The 20,441-nt window shown below is 41.4% G+C and overlaps 1 protein-coding gene across 6 annotated transcripts; it reads right to left on the reverse strand.

Moving 5' to 3' along the window:
- ZNF471 (zinc finger protein 471) lies at positions 1-20,165 on the reverse strand. Of its 6 annotated transcripts, XM_072842736.1 has the most exons (6): positions 16,843-16,903; positions 14,874-14,919; positions 14,339-14,416; positions 11,640-11,766; positions 8,567-8,662; positions 1-6,000 (listed from the first exon to the last, which is right to left on the reverse strand). In XM_072842736.1, the coding sequence occupies exons 3-6, from the start codon at positions 14,369-14,371 to the stop codon at positions 3,986-3,988; spliced, it is 2,271 nt and encodes a 756-aa protein (XP_072698837.1). In that variant the 5' UTR covers positions 14,372-14,416; positions 14,874-14,919; positions 16,843-16,903; the 3' UTR covers positions 1-3,985. The 6 variants fall into 6 exon arrangements, with proteins under 6 accessions (XP_072698837.1, XP_072698818.1, XP_072698812.1 ...); XM_072842717.1 differs by lacking the exons at positions 14,874-14,919; positions 16,843-16,903 and adding an exon at positions 17,469-20,165; XM_072842711.1 differs by lacking the exons at positions 14,874-14,919; positions 16,843-16,903 and adding an exon at positions 17,156-17,245.
- Between the last annotated feature and the right edge of the window lie 276 nt (positions 20,166-20,441).

Here is a 20,441-nt window from a genome sequence, read left to right on the forward strand (position 1 = left end):
TTCCAAACTATTGTCTGTTTTTAATATAACTTGGTTATAGTATAAATTTAGACTATAAACATATATATACAATATGTTATACATTACCTAGTACAAACATGTATTTACATGTATATATGTCTACACACATATAAACACACATACACATTTAACTTTTAACAACCAGTTCACAAAAACTCCTAAAAATATAACAATTAGCTCTTGCGAGCCAGAATGACTCTGCCCAAGTGTGCCACCAAATCAACTGCTCTGCTTCTGATGAGTTGCTGCTAGGGCTCAGCATTCCCTGGGCTGCTCCACTTGCTAGAGATCAGAAATCCCTTTCTAAAAGCAAACTCCCTTCCCAGCATGCCAGACATCATAAGGTTGGAGAGTAAAGTACTCTCTAAAGATAGTAATGCTTTCTTTTCTCGTGGCACAGGTTCAAGGAAAGGCATTTTGGCCCTGTCTCAGGGAGCCTAATGACAAGGTAAGAGAAACTCAGGCATGAGAAAACAAGGTTAGCATCCCAAATTTTTCAGTTCCTTCCTGCGTATCAGGCAAGGTCATTTCTGCAATTTAAATCATTTAGTTTCAGTTAGGACTTAAGAGATTTGTATTTAATCTACCCAGAAAACTATGAGAAGAGCATAAACTGCATAAATTACCACATCAAATATGTAATACCCTGTGTGTATACCGTAAATTCAGCCCAGTTCAAAATTTTGTTTAATATCTGAGGCCAAGCACCATTAAAACCCATTTTTCCAGCCATTTTCTAGACTTTGATATAAATGTTGATACTTTGGGGAGTCTCTCAACCTTTCCCTAATCTCTTTTATCTACCTCTAGGTCACTTTAGAATCAGATTTTTTTTCCCTTTCTTTTTTAAATCATGGAGCCACAGTAAGCTAAAAGGGAAATAGGCTAACCTTTAACCTTCATCCACAGCTATCTCAGGCAACAGATAATTAGTTGGTATGGTTTCTTAAGGTTTCTTACGGTCTTAAGAGTTTTAATCCCCAAATTCTTCCACAAATCATCATTCCAATAACCAGGATACCAACAGCCCCTTAATGTCAAACATTTTACTTACGAAATCTGCCACAATTGTGAATTCACTTCGCATTGTAGCTAATTCTTTGATAGCAATCATAGACAAAGAACTACAACTAAGAGTCTTTTAACTATGTTACAAAAATGGCTGGTGTCCTAGTCCATGCTTTAAGCAAAGATTTTAAAAAGTCATTATTGCTTTTGCTTTATAATCTCCAATTCCATGATGAACAAGCATCATACAAACCCCTCAGACGCATTTTTTGTCCTTTTAAGTGATCTAAAAATGATCTCAACCATAGCTGATTAACTGTTTTACTGCTGCTATCAAAGCATGCTATTTGCATGGCACAAAATATGAATAGGAGCCTTATAATCCTTTGCTCCATTTCATCCTATAATCAATCTTTAATAATAACGCACATTTTCTCAGGATGTTTTGCCTGAAATCCATTCAAGGATACCAACTTCTGTATTGATTAGGTTTCTTTGGTTGATAGCAAAAGACCTTAATCTAATTTTAAAACGAAAACAACATAACTAGTAGGCTACAACTTGGAAAGAACATGAAACAGGTCAGCTCTAGTGAGCAGAGCAGCAGGAACATAATATCTTTAAGTTGTGGCCAAAGAATGACTCATTTTCAACTTTCTCCTGTGTCCCAAGGAGTTTCTGATTGGATTAAAATGAACCAGGTGCAACTGGCAACACAAAACCTCACCTAATGACATCAGGGAAAAAATTATGTGTGTTTCTGTGTGCATGGGTTTAATTTGTATCATAGACAAAAACAAATAACTGATGTGTATGTATTTTCATAAGTTTAACTTTATAAATATTTGATATAACCATGCAATCATAATTATGAAAATTACACCCTCAATTAGTAAATTATGTCTTTCTGTGAGTAGAAAAATCTACCTCAGTCTTTTTAGTGACTGAGTAATCTACTGAATTTTCTGTAATTTAACTAGTTTACTAGTGCTAGACATTTAAGCTGCTCCAAATTTCTTGCAATTCTATAATAAATGTGCTTATACATCTATATTTCTGTACTTGTACTTTGCAAGAAGATAAATTCCTAGATTTAAAATCTCAGCAAAGTGATTAGTTACATTTAAAATGTTGACAGGTAATACATTAGCTTCTAAAATGGCTTTTAACTAATTTATCCTCCCAACGTATAAAAATAGATTTCTCACATCTGCAACAGTACTGGATATTATCCATAAAGTTTGTGCTGGGTTATAATGGTGGCAAAGGCTTTTTGAAATTTTAATTTATCTGATCATTATTAAAGTTAGGAACTTCCTCTATTTTATTTGACGATTTCATGTTCTGCAACTGTGAGTAGCTTGGTGGTGGTGTGCTTTGTCAGACTATATCTTATCCTTGCTGTTTTTCAACAGCATTTTTTATAAGGGCTATATCCTTCACAATACATATACATTTAAAATATCTCATAGCCTGTCATGTGCCTTTTAACTTTGCATAGCCTTATACCATGGAAAAGATCTAAATCTTTTACATGCCCCTTCCTGTCACTCTCTCTTCATGGCTTCTGGACTCTGTGTCCAGCTTACCAAGTCTTCTTGAACTCAAAGAGAAATATTCTATATCCTCTTCTAAAACTTTGTGTTTCCTATTACATCTTTAATCCATATTCAGGGAACTTCTCCTTAAGGAGTAAATGTGGCTCTGATTTTACTTCCAGTTGGTTAACTGTTGAACACCATTTAAATAATCCATCTCCCCCACTGATAATCAAAAATACCACTTTTGTGGGGTGCCTAGCTGGCTCAGTCAGAGGAGCATGTGACTCTTGATCTCAGGATTGTAAATTCAAGCCCCACATTGGGTATAGAGATTACTTAAAACTAAGTAAGTAGAAACTTAAAAAATTACTATTTTTACAATAAGTTGAATTCATGGGTATATGATCTTTTCCAAAAATTTCCTATGATGCTTGCCTATTTACCTCTCTACAGGATCTTCAGAACAAAAGTGTCGATGTAAACATATCCTACAGTTATCATGACTGAAACTGAATGAATGTAGACATCTTTATAGCATTGAAACTTCCATCTAGATCTAGAAACAGATACGGATCTCCATTTATTCAGAACTTCCGTTTTCCTTCAGTACAGATTATAATTTCCTTTCTATATAGAACCATAAGTAAATTAATCTATCATTTCATTTGGGAGGGGTTGATAACAGAACTGAATTAGCCTCATGAAAAAAATATCCAAATACTTCAAATTATTACATTTTAAGTATTTTTTCTATACTCTACAACACTTTAATTAGTAGTTCCTTGAAAGTTTAGATTAAGTCTGTGAGCCTGGGTGTTTTAAAATAGGGCTAAACTATTCAAGTTCTCTATTGTTTCAGTTTTAAATACTAAGGAATTTTCAGTTTTTTTTGCCTTTATTAACTATAGTCTTATCTTCTTCCCAATAAATTCTAATTCTATTGTTTCAGTCGTATCCAGAGCTTTAGATACTTCCTAAAACATATTCTATGTACCAGGTCACACTGAATTTCTGACCAACAAGGGAACACAGCCTTGGAGTCATGAGAGAGCCACTGTTATTCTAGTAGCAAACTTTAAAAAATACTACATGTTAATCCTCATTATCCACCTTAAGATGTTTCAGTTACAAAATTATTATAATCTCCCAGTACTGATATACTGCTTTCCAGAATTCACTCTTCAAAAGTAATTTTGAAGCAGGCTCTGAATGATACTGCCTTAACATTTACCAAGCACTTAGTCTGGGTCAGGCACCATGCTAAGCACTTCATGCGCATCAGATAGTTTAAATTTTCATAATCAAGGTTTTAAGAGGCGAGTAGTTTGATTACATTTACGTGTTTAAAAAGACCACCATGACAGTAGTGTGAAGAATGAACTTGAAGGGAATGAAACAGGATGTAAGACAAGTTTTTATATTGGAACAGTACAGGTGAAATGACTGTGTTTTGGAGTAGGACAATGAGGATTAAAAGTGGATGAATTCCAATATATCCTAGCAGATATATTCATGGGGCTTGGTGACATATGAGGTGAGGAAGAGCTGGATGCCTGAGATGACTCTACGGCATGAACTTTCTGATGATGAGTAAGGTGTACACTTTGTCTAAAGACTTTTCCACATTCCTTACATTCATAAGATCTCTCTCCAGTATGAATTCTTCTATGCAGATTAAGGTGTCCAATTTGACTAAAGGTTTTCCCACATTCATGACATTCATATGGTTTTTCTCCAGAATGAATTCTCTGATGAACAGTAAGGGATTGACGATGGCTAAAGGCTTTACCACATACACTACATTCATAAGGTTTCTCCCCAGTATGACATCTTTGATGACAAATAAGGGATGATTTTGTTCTAAATGCCTTCTCACATTCAACACATTCATAGGGCCTTTGGCCGGTATGGAGTCTCCGATGCTGAGAACGGGATGAGCTATCACTAAAAGCCTTTCCACATTCACTACATTTATAGGGTTTTTCTCCAGTATGAACTCTCTGATGTTGAATAAGGCGAGTAGTCTGGCTGAAGGCTTTACCACATTCATTACACTCATAAGGTTTCTCTCCTGTATGAATTTTATGATGTTGGGCAAGGTGTGCCCTCTGGTTGAAAGCTTTACCACATTCATTACATTCATAAGGTTTCTCTCCAGTATGAATTCTCTGATGAGTAGCCAGCTGTGAACTGATGCTAAAAGCTTTTCCACATTCTTTACATTCATAGGGTTTTTCACCAGTATGAATTCTCAAGTGACTAGCAAGGTGTATACTCTGTCTAAAAGCTTTCCCACATTCCTTGCATTCATAAGGTTTCTCTCCAGAATGCACTCTTTGATGTTGTGTGAGTGATGCATGATGGCTGAAGGCTTTCCCACAGACAACACATTCATATGGTTTCTCTCCTGTGTGAATCCTCTGATGGACAGTAAGGGAGGAGCCATAACTGAAGGTTTTTCCACACACTTGACATTTATATGGTTTTTCTCCAGTATGAATTCTCCTATGCTGAATAAGGCCTATGTGATCACTGAAAGCTTTCCCACAATCAATGCAATCAAAAGGTTTCTCCCCAGTGTGATAATACCTCCAGTGACGAATAAGGGATGTGTTCTGCCTGAAGGCTTTCTCACATTCAATACATTCATAGGGTCTTTTGCCAGTGTGACATCTCTGATGTCGGGCAAAGGATGAACCATCACTGAAGGCTTTCCCACATTCCTTACATTCATAGGGCTTCTCCCCCGTATGAATTCTCTGGTGCTGAGCAAGATGTGCAGGTTGGCTGAAGGCTTTTCTACATTCCATACATTTATACGGTTTTTCTCCAGTATGAATTCTTTGATGTTGAATAAGGTGTACGTTTTGGCTGAAGGCTTTCTTACATTCTTTACATTCAAAGAGTTTTTCTCCAGTATGTATCCTGTGATGTTGAACAAGGTGTTGACTCTGGTTAAAAGCTTTCCCACATTCTTTACATTCATATGGTTTTTCACCAGTATGAATTCTCTGATGAACAGTAAGGGAGGAGCTGTGGGTAAAAGTTTTCTCACATTCATTACATTTAAAAAGTTTCTTTCCTGAATAGACTCTCTTGTGTTTTACTACCACAGAATTTTGGGAAAAGCTTTTTTTATCTAACTTATGATTATAAACATTTTCTTCTACGTTGTCTAGATAGACAAATTTCCCAGATTTGTTGTATTTGCGATCTAATTCCTTAGTAAGGGTCTTGTTATGAGTGATTACTTCTTGCCTGATAAACGTCTCTTGACTTACCAACTGCCTGTCAAAAATATCTTCACATTTCCAATTTTTTCTGAAACTAGAACACTCAAGTCCATAGCGTGTAATTCTCTCCATTAACACATCATCATACATAAAGTGCTTCAGAGGTAATTCTTGTGTCTCATATGTAGATCCCAAATCTGAAAAATATCAAAAAAGCAAATGCTTCCTTTATCATGGGATATAACAAAAGAAATATTTAATGTGGACAAAAATAGTGAATCCACAAAATCTATTATGTAACGGCACATCAACTGAAAACTATGCAAGTGGATTTCAGAGCTCAGGGAAACATGGAAAAACTGATTAAGAGAATTAAATGTAGGATAATGAGGTCTCAGAAAAGTAGGCTGCAATAATAATATTTTATTTTTTACTGTATTAACATAGCAGACTATAAATTAAACATCCCTCTGTTCTTTTTTTTCCTAAGAGTTTATTTATTTGACAGCACAAGCAGGGGGAGTGGCAGAGGGAGAGGAATAAGCAGGCTCCCTGCTGAACAGGGAGCCCAACACATGACCTGAGCTGAAGGTAGATCCTTAACTGAAGCAGACGAGCCATTCAGGTGCCCCATTCTTCTATTCTTTCTCATTTCTAGTTGACTTACACATATGGGTAGGTTAATGTTGCTCAAATATCAGTATCATCACATAATTTCTGCTGATCAAAAATCTCCACAGATTCCCAGCAACCATAAACACCTTAAGCTTCATGACTTCCCTTGGGGTTTAGGTAAACTCCTAGACTAATCTTTTCATAACTAGAAAATAGTGTTTGTATGTATCATTGCTATATGTTTCAATACAGTGAACTCTTCATTTCTCAGAGATCCTTGAACTTCAGGCTGCATGGTAAGGCATTTTTCCATTCACCTTCTCATTTTCACCAGCTTACTAAGAGCGTCACTTCCCAGGCCACATCTTTTTTTTTAATATTTATTTATTTATTTATTTATTTATTTATTTATTTATTTATTCATGAGAGACAGAGAGAGAGAGGCAAGACACAGGCAAAGGGAGAAGCATGCTCCCTGCAGGGAGCCTGATGCAGGACTCAATCCCAGGACCCTGGGATCAGGACCTGAGCCACCCAGGCACCCTTCCCAGGCCACATCTTTATTTTTTAAAAAGATTTTATTTATTTATTCATGCGAGACACACACAGAGAGAGAGGCACAGACACAGGCAGAGGGAGAAAAGCAGGCTCCACACAGGGAGCCCAACATGGGACTCAATCCCGGGACTCCAGGATCACACCCTAGGCCAAAGGCGGTGCCAAACTGCTGAGCCACCCAGGCTGCCCCCCCAGACCACATCTTAATGGAGTTTTGCCATAAGTCTTTTTGAATAAACTACTTTCATAATGGTATGTAGGTGGGTATTACTATTATTAAGTTCTTTTTATGGCCACTTAAAATACCTTTCTTGCCTTGTGAGCTAGAATATAAGCTTCAGGGAAGAAATAAAAAAATGCTTTAAACACTGCTACTAAGTCACTTAACGTAGATCACAGAAACTCAGGCATATATAAATTCTCAATAAATATATAATGAAGAAATTTGTTTGTTTTTATTTAAAGATTTTTATTTATTTATTCATAGAGACACACAGAGAGAGAGGCAGAGACACAGGCAGAGGGAGAAGCAGGCCCCATGCAGAGAGCCTGATGTGAGACTCGATCCAGGGTCTCCAGGATCACGTCCTGGGCTGCAGGCGGCGCTAAACGGCTGCACCACTGGGGCTGCCCATAATGAAGAAATTTGTATTGAAGACATGATACTAAGAGAAAACTTCAGGGAAAAAGTTGCTATCGAGAAACGCAAAAGAGAAAGTGCTTTCTTTTCCTATCTTATCCATAACAAATTACTGACTAATCCAATGCTCCCTAAAGCAGTTTTCTACTATGTGTCAAGCATTATGGACATTAACATAATAAAAGGCCAACTGTTCTTGAGGAACATAGAAATGAAAACATGAAATATCAAGTGTGAGCCCATGTGGTAAAAAGTAAAGCTCGTATAAAAGTTCAGATATAGAAGAGATCAAATGTACTAAAGCAGTTAAGAAGGACTTTGAGATGTTAACAAGCTTCCTACCCCTTCCTACTTGTTTCTTTCCTTCCTAACACTCAGCCTTCAGTAATTCTAGAATTGAGGACACAAAAGTTCAATGAATCAATCACCTATGGTTTATATTAAATAGACAACTGAGAGGAGAAATACTGGACAGAAAAACAGAAAGCTGGATACATCATGGATTCCTCCCATGAAGGTAGTCTTCAATACCACAACCTCCCAGAAAGGCTCAACCACTGAGCCACCGAGGTGCCTCACAAATAAAGATTTAAAGCAGTAGGACAGGTTATGATTTTCAAGCACCTATTTTAGGAGTTAAGATTTAAGAAACAGAGAAGCTTATATAAGTCTATATGGCAAAAGGAAAGAGAAGATGGGAGAGACCAGATAAAGATTTTTACAAATTGAGTTAGCTATTAGAGAGAAGACATTTGGGGAGCTATGGTACATAGTAAAGTTTCGGTTTTCTCCTCAGGATTCAAAGGCGTGAGAAGAGTTTCCAAATACAATAAGAAGGGAGAATGTATCATCTTCGAAAATAGTTGAGCCAAAAAAAAAAAAAAAAAAAAAAGAAAATAGTTGAGCCATTATCTAGAAAGGATTCCCCTATCTGGTTCTCCCATACTCACCTGGGAATTGGCTTCTTGTCATCTCAGTCTTCATCTCCCAAGGTTCTTTCCCTTGCTCCAATAAAGAGATCACATATGGCTTGGAGATGCAAAGACCTGCATACAAAAAAAAAAAAAAAAAAGACAGAAAATTGGCCATGTTTTGGGTATTTCAGAACTATAAGCCAGTTCCTTAATACCAATGGAATGACATAACATGAATGATTAGATCAAAGGGTAAAATACATTCTATTTTTTTTTAAAGATTGTATTTATTTATTCATGAGAGACACACAAAGAGACACACAGGATCATGCCCTGAGCCGAAGGCAGAGATGCTCAACCGCTGAGCCACCCAGGCATTTACCAAGGGGTAAAATACATGTTAGACACAGATTACATAAAGCTTTTGGCATAGTCTAGTGGGACTGCCAACAGTCAACTCTATAAGTTAAATGATTTTCTAAGAGGCTAGGGGCAGAAATTCTGCCCAGTATTTTCACAGGATCATTAGGCAGCCAGTAAGTGATGTATTGTAAAGAACCCCTAGGGATCCCTGGGTGGCGCAGCGGTTTGGCGCCTGCCTTTGGCCCGGGGCGCGATCCTGGAGACCCGGGATCGAGTCCCACGTCGGGCTTCCGGTGCATGGAGCCTGCTTCTTCCTCTGCCTGTGTCTCTGCCTCTCTGTCTCTCTCTGTGACTATCATGAATAAATAAATAAAATCTTTAAAAAAAAAAAAAAGAACCCCTAGAGACAGAGTTTGGAGTCTGAGTCAAGTTAACTGCCTGCTTTTAAGGGATCCCTGGGTGGCGCAGCGGTTTAGCGCCTGCCTTTGGCCCAGGGCGCGATCCTGGAGACCCGGGATCGAATCCCACGTCAGGCTCCCGGTGCATGGAGCCTGCTTCTCCCTCTGCCTGTGTCTCTGCCTCTCTCTCTCTCTCTCTGTGACTATCATAAATAAATAAAAATTTTAAAAAAACAAAACAAAACAAAACAAAACTCTTCAGGGGCATATAATAGAATCTACAGCCTCTACAATGTATTATTTACAATGTCTGAGATAAACAATAGCCAAACTGTGGAAGGAGTCGGTGTCCATCGAAAGATGAATGGATAAAGAAGATGTGGTTTATGTATACAATGGAATATTAATCAGCCATTAGAAACGACAAATACCCACCATTTGCTTCAACGTGGATGGAACTGGAGGGTATTATGCTGAGTGAAGTAAGTCAATCGGAGAAGGACAAACATTATATGTTCTCATTCATTTGGGGAATATAAATAATAGTGAAAGGGAATATAAGGGCAGGGAGAAGAAATGTGTGGGAAATATCAGAAAGGGAGACAGAACATAAAGACTCCTAACTGGGAAACGAACTAGGGGTGGTGGAAGGGGAGGAGGGCGGGGGGTGGGGGTGAATGGGTGACGGGCACTGGGGGGGCACTTGACGGGATGAGCACTGGGTGTTATTCTGTATGTTGGTAAATTGAACACCAATAAAAAATAAATTTATTAAAATTAAAAAAAAAACAATGTCTGAGATAAAATCCAAAATTATTACAACTAAGTAGAAAGAGGAAAAAGTGAATCACATTTAGGAAAATAAGCAATTGGGATCCCTGGGTGGCGCAGCGGTTTAGCGCCTGCCTTTGGCCCAGGGCACGATCCTGGAGACCCGGGATCGAATCCCATGTCGGGCTTCCGGTGCATGGAGCCTGCTTCTCCCTCTGCCTATGTTTCTGCCTCTCTCTCTCTCTATCTGTGACTATCATAAAAAATTTTTAAAAAGGGGATCCCTGAGTGGTGCGGCGGTTTGGCACCTGCCTTTGGCCCAGGGCGCGATCCTGGAGACCCGGGATCGAGTCCCACGTCGGGTTCCCGGTGCATGGAGCCTGCTTCTCCCTCTGCCTGTGTCTCTGCCTCTCTCTCTCTCTCTCTGTGACTATCATAAATAAAAAACAACAACAACAACAACAAAACAAACAAAAATAAAAAAAAAAGAATTTCTCAGCAGAAAAATAGAAATTATAAAAGAGAACTAAGTGGAAAGTTTAGAATTGAAAAATCTAGTATCTGAAATTTAAAAATTCACTACTTTGGGGTCACCTCAGTGGTGCAGTCAGTTAAGCATCTAATTCTTGGTTTCAGCTCAGGTCCTGACCTCAGTGTTGTGTATCAAGCCCTGTTTTGGGCTCTGTGCTCAGTGCAGTCTGCTTGACATTCTCTCTGCCTCTCCCCTACCATTTGTGTTCGCACTCTCTCTCTTTCAAATAAATCTTTTAAAAAATTTACATTGGCTTAACAAGACATTGAAGACACAAAAAGAATAAGTAAGGGACACCTGGGTGGCTCAGCAGTTGAGCGTCTGCCTTTGGCTTAGGGCGTGATCCCAGGGCACAGGGTCCAGTCCCTCACTGGGCTTCCTGCATGGAGCCTGCTTCTCCCACTGCCTGTGTCTCTGCCATTCTCTCTGTCTCACATGAATAAATAAAATCTTTATAAAAAAAAAAGAGTAAGTAAATTTGAAGTTAAGTCAATAGAAACTATCTAATCTGACGTTCAAAGAAAAAAGATTTTAAATAATGAACAGATCCTCAGTTACCTAGGGCATAATATCAAAGGTTCTAACATACTTGTAATTGAAATAGTAGGAGGGACAACAGAAAAAATTATTTGAAAAAATAAAAGTAAAAATTACTCAAATTTGATGAAAGGCATACATTTAGTTACAAGATCAGTGAACCACAAGCAGAATAAAAGGGTTCTCTTAATAGCCAGTGAGGTGGCCCAGTGCCGAGAAGGGTCCAAGTAAGTTTCCTAAGAATATCTGAAGCCATTTTTATAGTTTGTGTCTCACCAGTTCAAGGACCTGAGCTGAAGACAGACGCCCATGATCTCTGGCCCTGGGATCAAGCCCTGTGTCACGCACCCAGCTCAGCAGGGAGTCTGCTTCTCCCTCTCTCTCTGCCCCTCCACCTCACTCGTGCTCTGTCACTCTCACTCAAATAAATAAATCTTTTTTAAAAATGTTTTAATAATAAGAGTCCCTAACATAATTCTAAATTATGCAGAGAGGAAAATATTCTTACCCAGTGATACCAGGTTCTGATAGTTCTCCAACATCATATTCTTGTACAAATTCCTCTGAACAGGGTTCAACCATTCCCATTCATCCTGGGAAAAGTCTATTGCCACATCTTTGAATGTCACCAAGTCCTAAAATAACATAAATACACTTTTGATCAACCAATGCCCATTTTCATGCATAACTCCCAAGTTGAACCTTTAAATTGTTTCTTCTTTATGTAAGAAATAGCCCTTGGAAGAGAAAAAAAATTAAACCATTATAATATGAAGTTCCAACCTAAAATAATGGTTCTTGAAGTGTTAAATTGCACTGTATGCAAGGCTGCTAACCCATTTCTCAGCATGTGGAAATATGACGGACAGGTGGCCACAGGGCAGTAAATACTAGTCTCAAGGAATAACTTCTACCTGTGATTGAACCTTTAAAAACAAAAAAGATGGGACATCTGGGTGGCTCAATGGTTGAACGTCTGCCTTTGGCTCAGGGTATGATCCCAGGGTCCTGGGATTGAGTCCCACATTGGGCTCCCTGCAGGGAGCTTGCTTCTCCCTCTGCCTATGTCTCTGCATCTCTCTGTGTCATTCATGAATAAATTAAAAAAAAAAAAACTTTTACAAAAACAAAAAAGATTATCTAAGTTGATATTTTGCAAATGGTCCTCTAGGAGATCCCAGTGTTTCAGAAGGGAAGGGGCACTGAACTAATAGGGCTGATTTTATTTTTTCTTACACAATAAGAATAATGAGTATAATTAGAATGCAATTTTCTCATGCTATGCCATTAAGAACTAGCATGACAGGGATCCCTGGGTGGCGCAGTGGTTTGGAGCCTGCCTTTGGCCGGGGGCGCAGTCCTGGAGACCCGGGATCGAGTCCCACGTCAGGCTCCCGGTGCATGGAGCCTGCTTCTCCCTCTGCCTGTGTCTCTGCCTCTCTCTCTCTCTCTCTGACTATCATAAATAAATAAAGAAAAAAATATTTATAAAAAAAAGAACTAGCATGACATGGGGCACCTGGGTGGCTCAATGGTTGAGCATCTGCCTGTGGCTCAGGTCATGGTCCCAGGGTCCTGAGATTGAGTTCTGCATCAGATCCCTATAGGGAGCCTGTTTCTCCCTCTGCCTATGTCTCTGCCTCTCTCTCTGTGTCTCTCATGAATAAATAAATAAAATCTAAAAAAAAAAGATTCTCTCTCCATCTGCACCTCCCTGCCCATGTGCTCTCTAAAATTAAAAAATATAATTAAAAAAGAAAATAGAAATACAAATAAAACTGAATTTAATCCAGGGCTCCTGGGTAGCTCAGTCTGTTGAGCCTCCAATACTTGATTTCGGCTTAGGTAATGATCTGGAGGTCTTGGGATCGAGCCCATAGATGGACTCCATGCTCAGTGCAGTCTCTTGTCCCTCTCCCTCTGTTCCTCTCTTGGCTCCCTTGTGCTAATTAATTAAATAATTAATTAAATCTTTAAAAAAAAAAAAAAACTGAATGTTGTCCAGCAACAGAATCAAGTTAAGAAATCAGTTAAGAAAGAGATGAATTAAAAAAAAAAAAAAAAAAAAAAAAAGGAAAGAAAGAAAGAAAGATGAATTAGGGATGCCTGGGTGTCTCAGTGGTTAAGAGTTTGCCTTTGGCTCAGGGTGTGATCCTGGAGTCTTGGGATTGAGTCCCACATCAGGCTCCCTGCATGGAGCCTGCTTCTTCCTCTGCCTGTGTCTCTGCCTCTCTCTCTCTCTCTGTGTCTCTCATGAATAAATAAATAAAATCTTTAAAAAAAAAAAGAGAGAGATGAATTATTCAATAAATGTCACTGGGTCAAATGGAGAGACAAGTGGGTGAAATAAATGAACCCTTGCCTCACTTATCATAGGTAAACATTTAATGTAACAATTTAAATTTAATGTAATTTTGAACCTTACTCTCACAGGAAAAAAAAAAATCACAAAAATCAAATCTAAACTTAATCTACATACTTGGGATGGACAAGGGTTTTTTAAACAGAACCCCAAAACACAGAAGCTGTGAAGGGAAAAAACTAACTATATATGAACAGAATAACCCTGAAAGATGTATCTGTCTCCTAAGAACTGAAAAGCAAAGGACAGTTTTAGGTCTTAAATTTCATTCTATCTATCTATCTCACCTATTTAAATTTTTTTAATTTGTAAAAGTTGGGATGGCTGGGTGGCTCAGTGGTTGAGGTCTGCCTGTGGCTCAGATTGTGATCCCAGGGTCCTGGGATCAAGTTCCACATCGGGCTGCTGGCAGGGAGCCTGCTTCTCTCTCTGCCTATGTTTCTGCCTTTCTCCTCTGTGCCTCTCATGAATAAATAAGTAAAATCTTAAAAAAAAAAAGAAAAAAAAGAAGTGGGAGGAGGAGGCTCAGAGGAGGCTCTATGCCTCATCATTTTTTAAAAAAAAGATTTTATTTATTCATTCATGAGAGACACAGAGAGAAGGAGAGGCAGAGACACAGGCAGAGGGAGAAGTAGGCTCCAGGAAGGGAGCCCGACATCTATGCCTCATCATATTCAGTTTTACTTACCCATTAGGCAGTTTGAGTTAGATAGTGTGCTCTGGGAAAAGTGGGAACCAGGCCAGTTCAAGACGACTGTTACTTGAGGAATTTTCAAAAGAAAAAAGGCTTTACTAAGTCCTAAAGACTAAGACTGCCTTTCACGGATGAGAAAGGAATAACTGACCTGGGATATGGCTTTTACTAGTTCAACAGTCATTTCCACCTTCCCTTCCTGGCTTCTCTCTTGGAGAACAGCAGTGTCCTAGAGGACAGAGTGGAGGGAGAGAAAGGGGTGTGAGAAGATGATGCCTGCTCTCTACTCCCAGAATCATCAGCCTAAAAATCTGTCTTCCCCTTCTTCCTCCCAGCTTTCCTTGATGCCACTGCCCAAATAACTGGAAGATTCTAGGTCACTGATGGCTGCTGAGGACTGTAACTTAGAATTCTATTTCTCTTACGTTTGAGTTCCTAAATCTTTCTCCTAAAAGTTGCCTCCCCCTTCTTTGGTCTTATTTGTACAAGTAAAGGTGGGTCTTTCCCTTCCTGCATCTCTGCTTCATGCTTTGACACAGTCTACAATTTGGAAATCTGACTCTTCAGCACATCAGAGGCCAGGGTTATCACTCCACCCAAATATCCACAGGCCTCGCCTGCCTCTCACGCTGGAACAACGGACAACAGGACAATCTAGCATCCGATTCTGCCACCTTCACTCTCACCTTTGTCTTCAAGTCCCTTGGTTTCCCCTCCTTTTGTTACCTAGAACTGAAGGTGTCTCGTGTTCTAGTCAGGGGCTCCAGTCAGGCACCCCACCTACTGCTTTTTACTGGAATTCTTGAACTGGGAGCAGGGAACTCTACTCTTGGATTCTTAGTTCATTGACACAGTACCAAAACTCAACACACATCAAGAAGCTAGTGCTATCAATCTTCCAAGTAGTCTCCCCACACACATCAGCCACTCTGGGCCAGCTACAAGCATACAGCATGACACACAAACCCTGACACAAGATCTCACCTACTTCCTGACCACAGAGGACAGAATCCCAAGCACCCAAAGGCAGGCACATCGTAGGCAGTCACATACACCATGGTCTCAGAGACCTGGATACAAACATATATGGTGAAATACAAGCATCACATATACACCCCGCAATCTTATTCTCTCACACATAACACGGCTTACTGCCCTCCCATTTCTGTTTTGCTCACTCAAACACACTTCACAACCTAACAGAGGCTATATCTGCAAGCCTTCAGGGGCAATGGGCAGTTCACCTGGTCTCTCTCCTGCTCTCTGGTCTCACACACAACCATGTCACTAGCTTTCCTCTCTCTCACACACCAACTGATGGTCTCTCATACTCCACACTCACACACACAAACACATATGTTCTCAATGGACCCTTTCAAAGACACCTGGGTTTGTCACACAGAAATACTGTTCAAGAACAAAATTCAACTGAGGAAAATTTAAATATCCAATTGGCTCTGGGTGTTACACTATATGTTGGCAAACTGAATTTAAATAAAACATTTTTTAAAATAAATAAATCCCAAATTAAAAAATATATCTAATTGGTTCTATTCATCAATTCAAGAACAGGGCTACCTCCCATCCTACAAGTAGAGGGGAGTGCCATGGAGTTGTACAAAACAGACATTTTTACAGGAAGGAGGGTGGCGCAAGAAGTTATGAGCAAAAGAAAAGAAAGGATTGTTTCAGGCAAGATAACTTTCTCTTAAGTAGATTACCTCATCTTCCTTTGGGGGTTAGGAGAGGGCCCCTGTGACATGTTACCTCATTGGTGCCACCCAGAAAATTCTTGGCTGGTCAGTTAAAACTCCATTTCTGGGGTAGGGTGAAACTGCAGTTAGGATGAGTAAAAACTGCCCATCTGAGGACTAAAAAGGGGGCCTAAAAAGTGCCAAACTGGACCTGTAGTTTTCTTTTTACCACTACAGAAACACATTGTGTAGCTGCTCCCTCTTCACACACACCAAATATAGTGCCCTCTCTCACACTCAGGCACCTCATAGAACAGACACACATACTGCAGTCTCACACACACCAACATGCTGGCAGCTCACACTTTCTCTCACATACACACTTCCCACATCTCTGGCATCTCACATTTTCTCACACCTTCTCACATGTCCCACCTCTCTGGCATCTCACACTTTCTCTCATACACATACCTCCCACATCTCTGGCATCTCACACTTTCTCTCATACACATACCTCCCACATCTCTGGCATCTTGCACTCACACACAGACACACCCCACGTCTATGGCAGCTCACACTCTCTCACACACATGTCCCACATCTCTGGCAGCTCACACTCTATGTCCCACATCTCTGGCAGCTCAGACTCTCACACACACACAAGTCCCACATCTCTGGCAGCTCACACTTTCTCACACACGTCCTACATCTCTGGCAGCTCAGACTGTCTCACACACACACACACACACACGCCCCTCATCTTTAGCAGCTCACACTCTCTCTCACACACGTCCCACATCTCTAGCAGCTCACACTCTCTCTCACACACATATCCCACATATCTGGCAGCTCACACACACACCTTCCACTTCGTCTCTCCTGGAGCCTCGCACTCGAACTCACCTTCCACACACATGCACACCACTTCTCTCATTCTCGCTCTCACACTTCCCAGCATAACCTGGTCGCTCGCAGGCCTCTCGGGCCCAGCCTGCCTCACACGCTTACTCCGCGAGCTCGCCCCACCCACCTGTCCCCAGCCAGGCAGCAGCTGCGGCCTCCGCGCACCCGCCCCCCGCGGGCCGCAGAACCGCGCCGCGCGGGCCTCTGGGAAATGTAGTCCGCGCAGGAAGGCTCCGCAGCGCCGTCCCCGTTGGGGCTGCACCGCTGGGATCAGGGCGGCCCGCCTCGGCTGTCCGGCCCGGCCTCCGGGCTCCGACTTGCGACCCGCGGTAACAGCCCAACGGCCTCCGCCCGGAAACCACTACTCTCACCCGAAGGGCCGTAGGGGCCAACGCCCAGGCTCCGAGCGCGCAGGCGGTGAACCTCCCGAGGCGGGCGGAGTAAAGGGGGAGGAGCCCGAGGAGCTGGGGGCGGGGCCTAGGGGCAGGGGCGTGTCCTTGAGTTGTGGAGAAAGAGAGGAGGAACCCAAGCGCCGGAGCGTGCGTGCCTGCGATTGAAAGCCGCGGGACTCGGAGGCGTGGCCCAGGAGGTGGGGGCATTGCGGAGCCGGCGGGAGTGTGCGCAGGCGCGCAGAGAGCGCCCTCCACCTCCGCTCGCCTAGAGACCGGTAGCGTCCCTGGTTACCTGGTGGCAGGTTCCGCGAAGAGGCCCGCGCTGTCGCGGGCTCGCTGAGCGCGCTCAGGTGCGGTTTCTCCACGCCACGCTGTGTCTGCGGACCGTGGCGTGGCTCCGAGGGCGGTCCTCGTGCCTCCGTGGGAGCCTGGTTTTCTTCAGGAAAGAATAGGAAAAACAGCGGCCAGGAACCCCGAAGATGTCCTAGCCCCAAAGTGACGGCAGCAAATTAGGAAATCTCTCTCCTGCCAAATGGGAGCGTCATCATTATCCTTACTGCTGAGAGGCAGGAATGAGACGACGGCTCTGCAGCCAGCCTGCTGGGCTTGATTGAACTCTGTCCTGCCCCCTGCTATGGGGGACTAAGAAAACTAGAATAAGGAAAACTCATGCAGAGAAAAAAAAAAAAAGACAAAATTCCCTAGCCTCTTGAGTTCTGATATTAAGTGGATGGACAACACAAAGGAATGAGTAAAATAAAATAGTTTCCCAAATGATGGGAAAGGCTATGGAGAAACAGAAAGCAGGGTGGAGAAATAGAGAGTAGAGGAAATTAGAAGGTTTGCTTTGGAGAAATGAATAAAAGAGTAAAAATGGAGAGAAGATACCATCCACAATCCCACAATTCAGAACTGCTGCTAACACTATTAACATTTGTAGCATGTTGCATAAAACATATTTTCCTTTCACACCCTGGTTGCGATTTCCATACCTAAATAAACAGATAAGAAAAACGGGAGTATGTCGTAAACTCCGTAACATTTTTCTACATCGTATGGTGAACATTGTTCCATACCAAAAGCATTCTTTAGTCCACTTTTAAATACTTGTCAAAATTATTGATTACCACAAGTAATTTGAACAAACCGCTGTTGTTGGGCTCAAAGTCCTGAATATTGAGCAAATTCTTTGTAAGATGAAATTCTTCATCTCAAGTCTTGGCCGACTGACCCTCCTGTTGGTGTAGTGTGGATGCCTGGTAACTAAGTGTCATTCATTTCTGGGGTCAGAGATGCTCAGATTTGTGAGAATATACGAACCACGGAGGATTGTATACTGTATTTGTTATTGGAGAACTACAGAAATCATTTGGGTTGGAATACATTAGATTCTCCTACCCCGACATCTTGGTCTACCCTCCAGAGCTTCTAGCATCTTTCACTAGATCTAGGCCAATTCCACAGATAAAAATATAAACTCTGCACAAAATATGAAAAACAGTTATCTGAAAGCATCAGAGAGAGAGCAAAGGAGAAAAAAATGAAGAATAATGACTAAAATTTTCTCAATTTGATGAAAGCCATAAAATTACAGATTCAAAAAGTTGAGCCTGCTGAGGAATTTTAGGCAGAGAAGGGACCTAAACTTTTACAGTTGGGTTGGATTCAGAATCCCTCGTCCATGGCCCTCTGGCGGGAGACAGTGCTGGGTGCTGAAAATGGAGGGGGAAAAAAAGCCTCCTCATTGCTTCCACCATCCGGACTACCCTCTCTTACTCTTACTCCTTGCCCTTTTCAAGCTCCCATCAAAGAACAGTTAATCTCCTGGTAGCTGCTGCACCCCCGAGCATGTGTTAAATTCCTTGGTTCAAAAATAAATAAATAAATAAATAAACAAACAAACAAACAAACAAACTCACTCCTTGGGTCTACAATCTGTAGAAGTAAAATGCCCAAATTCAACTGATAGGATGTAAGCAATGTTTGCAATGGGGATTGAAAACAAAAGTGAGGGCAGCCTGGGTGGCTCTGCGGTTTAGCGCCGCCTTCAGCCCGGGGCAGGATCCTGGAGATCCAGGATCGAGTCCCACGTCAGGTTCCCTGCATGGAGCCTGCTTCTCCCTCTGCCTGTGTCTCTGCCTCTCTCTCTATGTCTCTCACGAATAAATAAATCGGGATCCCTGGGTGGCGCAGTGGTTTAGCGCCTGCCTTTGGCCCAGGGCGCGATCCTGGAGACCCGGGATCGAGTCCCACGTCGGGCTCCCGGTGCATGGAGCCTGCTTCTCCCTCTGCCTATGTCTCTGCCTCTCTCTCTCTCTCTCTCTCTCTCTCTCTCTCTCTGTGTGTGACTATCATAAATAAATAAAAATTAAAAAAAAAAAAGAAAAAACTGATTCGAAGGGGCACATGCACCCTGATGTTTATAGCAGCATTATCAACAATAGCCAGATTATGGAAAGAGCCCAAATGTTCATCAACTGAAGAATGGATAAAGAAGATGTGGTGTAGGGGATCCCTGGGTGGCTCAGCGGTTTAGCGCCTGCCTTTGGCCCAGGGCGTGATCCCTGGAGCCGCGGGATCGAGTCCCGCGTCCCGCGTCGGGCTCCTGGCATGGAGTCTGCTTCTCCCTCCTCCTGTGTCTAAAAGAAGATGTGGTGTATACATATATAGAATGGAATATTAACTCAGCCATCAAGAAGAATGAAATCTTGCCATTTGCAATGCCGTAGATGGAGCTAGAGTGTATTATGCTAAGTGAAACAAGTCAATCAGAGAAAGATAAATACCATGTGATTTCACTCATATGTGGAATTTAAGAAACAAAACAGATGAACATTGGGGAAAACAAATGGTGGGAGGGAGGGACTGTAAAACAAACTCTTTAACTATGGAGAACAGGGTTGTTGGCAGGGAGGTGGGCGGGGGATGGGCTAAATGGGTGATAGCTATTAGGATGAGCACTGGGTAATATTGGTTTCAGGAGTAGAAGAATCACTAACTTCTACTCCTGAAACCAATATTACACTTATGTTAACTGACTAAAATTTAAATAAAAACTTGAAACAAAAATAAATTTAAAAAAAACATTGAAAATTGATGTGTTCTATGCATATTCTCTGAATACTCACAAAGGACCAAAAGAGCTTGTCCCGTGCCAAGATGACCCCATGTAGAGATGATTCCTGTCCCCTCCCGGGTGATCTAAAGAATATAAAATAAAATCCCAGAATCAAAGAAAAAATGAACGCGCAAAGTGCTCAGAGGC

This window comes from Canis lupus, chromosome 1 (genome assembly GCF_048164855.1).
Source record: "Canis lupus baileyi chromosome 1, mCanLup2.hap1, whole genome shotgun sequence".
In the NCBI taxonomy this organism is placed as follows: domain Eukaryota; kingdom Metazoa; phylum Chordata; class Mammalia; order Carnivora; family Canidae; genus Canis; species Canis lupus.